General features: G+C 30.6%; 1 protein-coding gene across 2 annotated transcripts; it reads right to left on the minus strand.

The window, feature by feature from the left end:
* Nucleotides 1-919: 919 nt before the first annotated feature.
* LOC117212154 (angiotensin-converting enzyme-like) lies at nucleotides 920-10,474 on the minus strand. Of its 2 annotated transcripts, XM_033456670.1 has the most exons (13): nucleotides 10,071-10,474; nucleotides 5,363-5,550; nucleotides 5,086-5,244; nucleotides 4,938-5,019; nucleotides 4,720-4,860; nucleotides 4,450-4,632; nucleotides 4,277-4,371; nucleotides 4,056-4,207; nucleotides 3,178-3,305; nucleotides 2,867-3,113; nucleotides 2,686-2,775; nucleotides 2,497-2,604; nucleotides 1,803-2,424 (listed from the first exon to the last, which is right to left on the minus strand). In XM_033456670.1, the coding sequence occupies exons 2-13, from the start codon at nucleotides 5,546-5,548 to the stop codon at nucleotides 1,803-1,805; spliced, it is 2,193 nt and encodes a 730-aa protein (XP_033312561.1). In that variant the 5' UTR covers nucleotides 5,549-5,550; nucleotides 10,071-10,474. The 2 variants fall into 2 exon arrangements, with proteins under 2 accessions (XP_033312562.1, XP_033312561.1); XM_033456671.1 differs by lacking the exon at nucleotides 10,071-10,474 and having other exon boundaries at nucleotides 920-2,424; nucleotides 5,363-5,548.
* Between the last annotated feature and the right edge of the window lie 114 nt (nucleotides 10,475-10,588).

The raw sequence follows: 10,588 nt of genomic DNA on the forward strand, positions 1-10,588 counted from the left end.
TCCAGGCGTCGATGATCGAACAACTGATCTATAGCTTCCTATTTAGCTCCAACAAATGTTTTTCTGAATACTTTTGAAAATTGACTAATCCATGTATTGATATTGCTTATGCATAAGTAATCGTTACGAAATAGTGAATGCTACTGATTAGCAGTACTGATTTTACGATACTATTTTCTAAGCAAGAATACGTGATCGTACCGCGATTGCGAACCGACTTCGCCTTTCATATTGATTTTCTGCGCTTTGATATCCGTGTCCAGAAAGGCTGTTACTTCTTTGCACGACCTGCACCTTATGCTTAGGGTATATGTGTAGATGAGAACGATTGTAACGAACATGGTACTAAAAACATTTACTTATATGACTAATGTCTTGTATACAGCGAGATATTTATAAAAAACTTGTTCAACGATGGAATAAATACGCGCTAATACATCGTTGAATATCAAAAGATCTATTATATTCAGCTAATCTGATTGTTTTCATTGTTATTATTGTCAAGAAAAGAATTTAATGATTGTATTATATTTTATTCATGATATTGGAAAATTTTATAGGTAGTGATTAGTATAGACATTAGCATTAGCATTAGCTCGTTGGTAGATATTAGTATTAAAGAAAGAATTGCTTTATTACTATTTCATTTTTATTTCATTTGAACGTTAATGAATTTTTCAGAATTTATCAATTAGATTTATAAATTAGAGAGAAATTTTTATTTTAAATTAAAATTAGTTTGTTAATTTGACTTTTTTAAATTGGTACGAATTGTAGATGTAGTTTAGTTAAGCAAATGCTATAAATGCACGCATATCCATTCATTCATATCTATGATTTGACAAAATGATCAATGGTTCTCAATAGCATGGGCAACATAAATTAAATTTTTTAATATTTAAAAATTGATGCATATTAATTTTGTACCAGAAGAATACTTTATTAAATACCTTTATACGGTACAAAATAAATACTTTTATAAAAAATATAAATTCTCAATACAGAGAGTACATCGTATACAAATTACATATACTTATGTAGGTATCATACATGGTAGTATTATGTAAGAAAAATATATATGACATTGGTTTTGTGACATCATTGACGTTGTGATAGTTACACATTTGTATAATTACTCATTCATCTTACAATTTTGTATAAGTGATTATGTACAAGCCTTAGTTTGAAAAATATGGTAGATATAGTATAGACTAATAAAGGTACCATTGAAGTACATGTCCTATAAATTTTAAAAAAAGGGAGATACTTCTCGCTTTGTGCGTTTATTAAAACCTTTTTGTTTTTTATAGTTTGGCATAGTGGTAGAGGAACTATTGTACTTGGTATGCATGTTACGACATTCCTTTCTTATTTTTAAGACTAATATTACTCTACAAAAATAATACATATTAAGTGTGTATACATATGTACATAATGCAATGAAAATTAAATAAATCCGATTTAGAAGATATAATTGAATATAATATATCCACGCGTTAATACTTTTCATTTTGTTTATCAAGCTCTAATTTTCTTCTTACGACACTCTCTTATGTATACTGCTCAACTGTATCAAGAGACTAGTATTCACACTATATTTCCGAAAGTAGCCTCTGTTTTTTTTCTTTTCTTTTCTTTTACAATGAACAGTAAGGAATGTACAATATTAGATATTGTGAATTAATAAATGTCTTTCTACACGAAACGGTCCGTAACAATAACTTACACAGGCAAATATTACAAACTAAATGCAAGAATAAATATACGTAATATGTAGATATTTTTAGCGTAGAGTGATACCATTAAACGTATCGTCTATTTTTTGGTACTTTGCGACATCTTTGTCTTCCGAAAATCGCGATTATACAAATAACTATTATTCCTATCAGCACTGCGCCCACGGCCCACGCTGCCTTACTAGTATTTGTCTTTGGTTTATTGTCATCTCCTATGCCTTGGGTGTCAAGTGATTGATCAAAAGGAGCCTCAGTTGTCACTGGTTCTAGTGGATTACGATTTTCTGGCTTTTCGACTTGTTCATATATAGGCGACTTAAACTTTAAATCTTTGCTCGAATTAGTCACAATATTTATATCGCTCTTTTTATCATCCTGTCTACTTGGAGACTTTCTATTTATTATTTCTGTTTTTTTCTTTATAGTTTGTTTCGAAGTGGCAATTGTAGTAGTTGGCGGAGCATTAGTAGTCGTGGCATTTATTTCCATAATTAGTTTCTTTTCTAGTTCATATAATTCTGACTCTTTGGCTGTAACTGCCTTGTATTGAAAATCCTCATACTGCTCGTCAATGAAATCTTCCAACGGCGAGAAAAATGAAAGTAACGAATCCAGTGAAATTTCATCTATTTCTAAATATTTATTGACTACTTTCATCCAATCATCGGCGCCTTGCTGAATCATTTTTCTGTTAAAAAAATGTCCTTAATTTCCTTCTTACAAAATTGTTGTAAAATTTTTGTTTATAAGTAGTACTCACAAAAAATTAATATTCATCTGTTTTCTTACAATCGAATCATATCTAATTTCTGTGGATTCCATCAGATATTCATACAACTGAAATGCCAACATTGTACCGACTAGCTTTCTGTAAGAAAGTAATATGCAATAATTTATCGATACATCAATGTAAATATGTTATTGTCTCGACATTGTTATTACTACTTACGGCAAATATGGTTTATTGTTCGTGATATGATCATCATTTAAAAATGTGGGTAAATTAGATCCATTAGATTTGATTCCTTCATATTTTTCCCTAGAATGAAAATTTTAACAAAGCTTATTAGTATTAAAAAAATCTCTTAAAATATATTGAATATAATCTTAATATTTCAAGCAATTGGTACCTATATTGCCACCAAGATGATATTAAATCTTCAGGATTTGTTAAGTTTTTTTCAATAGCATTGATTCTCCACATATCTACAGATATATAATAAGCAATCCGCGGTAGCGTATTCAATGCAGTAATCATAAGAGATACAATTAAATTTTGATCATTATTGCTAGAGTCATCGATAATATGTGTGTAATTTAACCACGCAGGACTTGCTGCTAAAATACCAAAGAGTTCCGACACACCTTCTTCTAGGGCTGCAAATAAAATGTTAATACCATTTGTAATGAGCCAAATATGTATTTGTTGTTAATATCTTACCTGAATATCGATTAGCCGTATTAAGTATCGGAGTATCCTCGACAGATAATTGATTGAACACAATCTTTCCTACGTTTTTGTGAGTAGAGAGATAATTACTTATAGTAGGTTCAAAGCAAGTAGATACCCTGTAATGTAAAGATTTAAATTAACTGTTACGTCGCGTGGCATGGCTTGGTAAGAGGCTTCCTCCTCCTATCTTCATTCCTAACGTTAGTCATAACCAATGGGCATCGCGGTTCGTTACCCTCACTTTCCTAACGAAAAGTGTGAGCAACGAATCCGCTTTCTTCATACAACAAAGACACCCACTCCGAGCTTTCCTCCGTAATCACACAAGAACGAACTTCACTTGTTCTCACAACTACAGAGCAGTCATTTGATCTCTAGACTTATTCCACAGTAACATTCGAGTAACAGTCAAAGCTCATCAGTAACAGTTAAAACTAGCTCGAGTTAAAACATAGTTCGAGGAAGGGAAGGAGTCAGAAGTCAAGTCAGCAGAATCGCCAAGTCGAAGATAGTCAATCGACAGAAGATACATCATCATAGTCGCCAACACGAAACGAGTCTCAGGTCGTACTCATTCGTAGTTTGTCATTCCATATACGCAACATTGTATCACATTGAAGTTATTGGATTATTGAAAATATATATTAACCTGTTAATATCAGCGTTATATTCATTCAACCACCCTAATTGTCTTAACCGAAATAAGAGATCGAACGATTCGTGGCGTCAATTATTCAAATCGTAACGGGAATTTACGACTTCCGTTGGCGCGCTTCTTCGAGATCGCGTCTCCCGCGAACGGTCGAAAGTACATTAACTTAAGTAATAAAAAATGACAATTTTTAAAACATTTACTTATAAAGTACCTCAAAACAGCATCTTTGCAGAAATTAACTAATTTTGAAGGGCACTGTCCATAGAAATAACTATTTTTCCAAAAATCTGCTTGTGGCGCTTGACTTAGTATTTGTATACTCATAGCAGAAGCAATTCTGTACAGTGTTTTCGCATGGAGTTTCTAAAAAGAAATTTAGTTATGCTTTCTGTACAGTTCATGTATCATTGAGGCAACAAACGTAATTATTACCTTCTTCCAAAGATTTTTTTTAATATTATACATAAGATCTGGATAAGGTGTTACATCAACTGATATAGGAATCCAATCGTTTCCTTGCAAGGTTCCTTTTGGAATAAATGCAACTTATTTAATATATTCGTATTATTCATTTGAGAGTGTAATTCAACAGTGTTATAGTTTACCAAGTAAGTATGCTGGTATTGTATCATTCATAGCAATATCATACTTCTGAGATAAGCTACTTATTACGAATTTCAATATTTTTTTATGAAGATCGACAATCCCATTCCATATATATTCAACTTTATTATAACCATCACTATATCCACTTAAAAGTTCCCAATATTCTTTAACATCTTTGACACCTAAAATTGAATAACATTTTTACACTTAATTAAAAATTGTCAACTTTAAAGTGTACAAAATACAATTTATTTTCCGAAAATATTTACCATTTGCTTTGGCAGCTTTATCAACAAGTGGTAGGATGGCAGAGAAATTTTTAACTAATGAAGCTAGTTCTTGATGCCATGCTATCCAAACAGTGTTTTTATTTCTAACATCATTACCACGAGACAGTATACGTTCCACATCTAAAGTTCTCAATATATATGTGATTAATTACCATATAATTGTGCATCTGTTTATGATGGATTGAAATTTCTGTTACCTTTTCTTGTGTGATTATTTAAAATTCCTTTATGAACTGTAGATAATCTCAGCAACTCTGTGGTCCCAGAAAAATGAACAAGCTACAAGTAAAATTCTATTAAGTTTATTTAAATAAATGTTTTTGCTCAAATAAAATGAAATCTCACGCTTTTAAAATCTTCAGTGTCCAATAAAGCATCGCCTATTTTTTCAGCAACATCATACTTGTATTGTAAAGATTCATCTCTGATATCAGCTTTTGAAATGTTACCAACTTCGTCTTTTTGTAAGTTCTTGAAGGAGGCATAAGAAATTAATTCGTCTTCCTATAAAAAAATTATTGTATTAATAATTTTGCATATTTGTCGAATTATTAGCATATTTATACATTATTTGCATATTTGTTGAATTATGTATTCTGTGCGTATAATTTGAAAAACATACCCATTTTGATAATGTTTCATTCGATGGTGAATTAATAAATTCCCATTCCGCTTCAGCTGTACTCATACAAGTATCCTCGTAAGCGAATTCGGTTAATTTTATGAAAGCTTTAGTCTTTTCATCTTCTACGGACGCAACCACATACACTATCAGATTAAGGATTATGCAAACCCATTTTGATGGCATCCCTTTACGGTAAAAAAAGAAGATATTATTATTTATAAAAATAAGAAATATTTACTAAGTCGTAAAAGAAAATATATTAAAAAATATAAATAGAGAATTGTCAGTTCATTCAATTTCTAATTCTAATAAGATACTTGATTATTTTATTATAAAAAAAATGGATAGAAGTAAATAATTAAAATATGTCTTACTCAACGCGGGAAATTTTTAAATGTTAGGCATACGCGTATGATATCTGTTAATAATATCTGCGCCCGTTGAGGTATGTTTTTGTTATAAAACATTGGTTTTTATGATAAAAACTGTACATTGAAACGTATTTAAATATATTTTGTCAAAGCAATTACTTGTTCTTAAGCGACTCATTTCATTATCGTCATCCTTTTCTGTGAAAATTATATATGTAGCTTTCGTAATCATGAGTCAATTAAAGTCTAAAGTACTTTCCCTTCTATTTTTTTTATCTTCACGAGTTCAACGAATGAGGTATTCCACAATTTATTATGGGTAGTATACTTGATTTTTATTTATAGTTCAAAAAAGAGATCGCGAATTAACACATTAATTTCTGACTACATCGATTGATGCATCCAGATCCGTATGTATTTTATGGAAGTATGGTGTATTTTATGCTCTATACAATTTTCTAAATTAGACAAAAGAAGAAGCAGTTGTGTTTTGACGTTGTATGATCCTGTATAAGATCTCGAATTTCCTATTTTCTCTTATACGTTTAAAATTATTATTTTGGTTTTTGAAATATAGAAACTTTAATACAGACTTAATGCATTCTAACTATATATATACAGGGTGGTTGGTAACTGGTGGTACAAGCGGAAAGAGGGTGATTCTACACGAAAAAAGAAGTCGAAAATATAGAATAAAAATTTTTCGTTTGAGGCTTTGTTTTCGAGAAAATCGACTTTGAATTTTCGCTCGGTACGCGTGCACTTTATCACGTCTCGTTATAACGGATCTCACTGTAGATCGTTGTCTCGATGGAAAAATTAAAAAAAAAAATTAAAAAAAAGAAATTAAAAAAAAATTTGTATTCTATATTTTCGACTTCTTTTTTCGCATAGAATCACCCCCTTTCCGCTTGTACCACCAGTTACCAACCACCCTGTATATTCCTTCGATACTATATATATACATGAGCTATTGCTACGTTTTCTTGGAAGATCAAACGCGATTTTATTATTCATAGAAGTCGGCATAATAATCATGAATCGACCAACTGTACGTAGTCACACCATATTCGCATATTTAATTGCTTTCAATTTGATACCATGCTCAAGCAAATAATTCTGTTCATAAAGGTCGCTATGGGAACTTATTGACACCTTGAACTGAACGACCATTGGTCTATATGTATATTTTAATACGTGAGTAATATTTACACGTCGTGGACGGGAAAATCGAGAGAACGCAGTGAGAATTGATGCACTTTCTATTAATTAACAGATAAACGAAAATGAACTTCATTACTCACTGCTATATAGCTTGGTGGCTTGTTTTTTACTGTCCTTATTTTTTGTTATTTGAATCTTATTATTTTCATTTATCTTACAGATATAGTAGTAACATGTATAGTAGTAATATATTATAATAGAACTAGTAACGGAAAAATTTCTTGTCATATCTAATGATTAGAAAAATTCATCTAATGTTGCTTTTTATTAAATACGTAATTGCGTAAATATGTTGTGTAATTAAGCTATGTATAAAAAAACGTTCATCTAAAAGACAATGGAAAGCGTCACGATGATAAATAATACATTTTGAACCCATGTACATCAGGGTCATCAGACTATAAATGAAATTTCCCTATTAATCATCCTTTGTTTATGATTAGAACCATTATAACAAAGTCCAATGAAGATCTTTTTTTAATTAATTAAAATGTTATGTGGTATGTATTATATGTTAACTATTTAAGTGCATATGACAATATATGTAAATAGACACATACATATAAGTCATTTGAATGAAAACTATCGTAGAAAATAATGAAAGGAAAAGACGTCAATTTGTTTTGTTTAAATTGGTTCAACCGGTACTGGGTTTCATCATTATGAATTCCTTTAAAGTGTATATTTTTTCATATAATGGTAAATGGACTCGAGTCATGTAAAAGCTTGGAATACATGACTATCCTTAAAAATCGGGAGTCTCTATAAATACGATAAACTTTTGCTACACGAAAAGAAAAGATTTCAAGGAAATCAATTTTAAAGAAATCAATGGATATTATTCCGAATGGCACTGGTGGCGAACTGGGACAAAATTTTGTGGGTATTGCTAGATGAGATAATAGGACTGAAATATAAAATCTTGGCATTGGGAAATCATGCGTTCCGAAGATACAGGTAACTAAAGATATATATAATAAATCCTTGCTGTTATTAAGTTGGCGACAGTGTTTCTGGCAAGATTTACCTAGCCCAAACCACCACCAATACCCCTGTTTAAGAGGAAGTGATTATTTTTTTTACTCATTGAACATTTTTAAGCTTAATATATACATACATATATTTATCCTCCAGCTATATACATCATTTATCTTCACATTATTATACTAATTGCCGAACATGGCATTTAATAGTAATAAAGATCTATTATATAAGGACCTATACTTTTTTCACACACGATTTCTTGACACTACGATCTTATATCTCAGATCTACTATCTCATACCATGATATCCATCAAATTTCATCTTCATCGACGACCGGTACTTTCAAAAGTACAGCCAGATTAATGTTAACGAAATAATGACGCATTTTTATTATAGATATGTAACGTAAATGCTTTTTAATGAAATATTTCAGACTCGTAAACAAGTATCCGCGCATCAAAATTAAGAGGGATTTGCAAGTTGCCATGTGTGCGCAAAAATAGTTGTGTATAACAGCAATAAACCTTCAGCCAGTATTGACTAAATGCTAAACGCATTAAAGGCAGAGCTAATTTTGTTTTATTTTCCACTTAGATTTAGGCGACGAGTAAATACAGAAATTGTGTCTATATATAAACAAAAGAAAAAAGTTTAATATTGATCCTCAGAAATCGACATAACATTTAATTACGAATTTAGGACATTTACAATTGATTACCAAAGACTACATAAAGTCTACATACTACTTAAACTGGAAATATCGTAATAAAGAAATTACTCTAGTAATTCTTATTAGTATCTAATTTTTTATTAATTATTATTAGTACTTTAGTATCAAAATAGATTAGCTTGTAATTTTTCATAGAAATTTTATATAATCTTCTACTCTATAACCGAATATTCTATGGTTATACTCATAATTGCTTTTTGGTCAAATTTTTCACGTAACTAATTGTAAGTTACTAGACGCTTAGAATTTTAAGCACAAATATCTAAAAATAAATCATTTCAAAATAGCTTAAAGTTTTGTAACATTCGATGTGTACAACAAATTATATCCAGCATCGTTCCAAAGGTGATTTGCATATTCGTGTCTCCACCTTGGGAATAAGACCAAAATAATACTGTGTTAACATATAACTGCAACGATTTTCCAACAACTAAATACGTCTTTAATTTTCTTTTTATAAATTAAAGACACAGAATTCAAAAGGTGCATACATACTTTCATAACTTATTGTACGTATTAACACTAATGTTACGTGATTTCAATAATAATATTCCGATAAACAACCAAACTCCCATAGTAAATGGAATCCAAATATAAATAGTGCGAAATTCAAATTATTTTTAAGAAACTGTTTTTAAAGTCGTTTAGTAATCTCGGAGTATATTATAGATTTTATCTTGGAAAGATATATGTATTACTTCGTTTTCTTCGATATCGCAATCACCGATTCAATAACATTGACTAGAGAAGTACAGAGCAACGAATTTTCGTTCCGCTTTCGTCTATGAAACTTGATCGATCCATCCTCGAAATCAAACAAGTTCAATGAAAATTGTAATTGATATGTTAACGACTACTGAAGTTGTTTTTTTATGATTAAGATAAGTTCATGTGCATCAATTATGAGTGACTTTGAATAACGGAAAATTTCTTGCATTTAGTTCAATTAATACATAGTAAGTGATGCAACGCACGATATTTGACGCATTGTTATTTTTGGCTCAATTACAAATTTTTAAGCTTTTATATTTTTAACCTTTAAAATTTACATTATAACAGTATTTTAAAGCACTATTTACATTTATTATTTGCATTGATGCGTTAATAATTGTAAAAAATACTTATATTTGACATATATATATGTTTCTAGAACGACCTTAAAGTCTTTAGAATACGAATGGTACTAAAATATATGAATTCAGAAATAATAAATTATTATGAAGTTTAGAATTGAAATAAAAATTAAAAATCTTTGTCTCATTTATGGTATTCTTGAATAAAGTGTTCAAAATAAACGATAAAATTTATTTAATTCAAGGTACAAAGAATAATCAATTGTGACTTGGACCATGGTCAAAAGACTAGATCTAGTTTAAGTTTCCTGATCTTGCTCACCTTAGCTAGCCGAGCGTCGTTTCGCTCGACGTTCACGTTTTCGATTTTGTTTCCGATAAGTGGCTTCGATTTGTGTGACGAACAAGGATCAACTGCACGTCAGAATGCGTTCGAACACGCAGAGCAAAAGAGTAAACGTACGCACACACACGTGGAGAAGTTACTCGCGTCCCTCTCGTTGGAATGTTTTCTATTTTTCGAAAAACCAGAAGTACGATCAAAGATTGTCGTAAAAAACGTAGAATGATTAAAATCGAACAAAAACTACCGCGGATATGCACAGTAGTTGATTGATTATCTCACTTTTATCTTACTGCAAGTAATATACAACTCATCACATGTATACTGTATGACTATGATCAATATGACTATTTGTTCAAAGTTCGCACGATCCAAATTCCTTTACATCATGCTAGTCGCCTCGACAGCATACTCAGCGTACTGTACTGTAGGTAGTGTAGCGTGTAACGTGTGACGTATACACAGTCATCGAGAATATAGTTATATAGAGTATGTCA

This window comes from Bombus bifarius, unplaced genomic scaffold (assembly GCF_011952205.1).
Source record: "Bombus bifarius isolate JDL3187 unplaced genomic scaffold, Bbif_JDL3187 scf7180000008285, whole genome shotgun sequence".
In the NCBI taxonomy this organism is placed as follows: domain Eukaryota; kingdom Metazoa; phylum Arthropoda; class Insecta; order Hymenoptera; family Apidae; genus Bombus; species Bombus bifarius.

What these genes read in the sequence shown, in the direction of transcription:
- LOC117212154 (XM_033456671.1), bottom strand. Translation starts at nt 5,548, where the DNA reads ATGCCATCAAAATGGGTTTGCATAATCCTTAATCTGATAGTGTATGTG. An exon ending in TACGGCTAATCGATATTCAG is followed by an intron (nt 3,114 to 3,177) that starts GTAAGATATTAA and finishes TTTTATTTGCAG; the next exon opens with CCCTAGAAGAAGGTGTGTCG. An exon ending in TCATCTTGGTGGCAATATAG is followed by an intron (nt 2,776 to 2,866) that starts GTACCAATTGCT and finishes TTTTCATTCTAG; the next exon opens with GGAAAAATATGAAGGAATCA.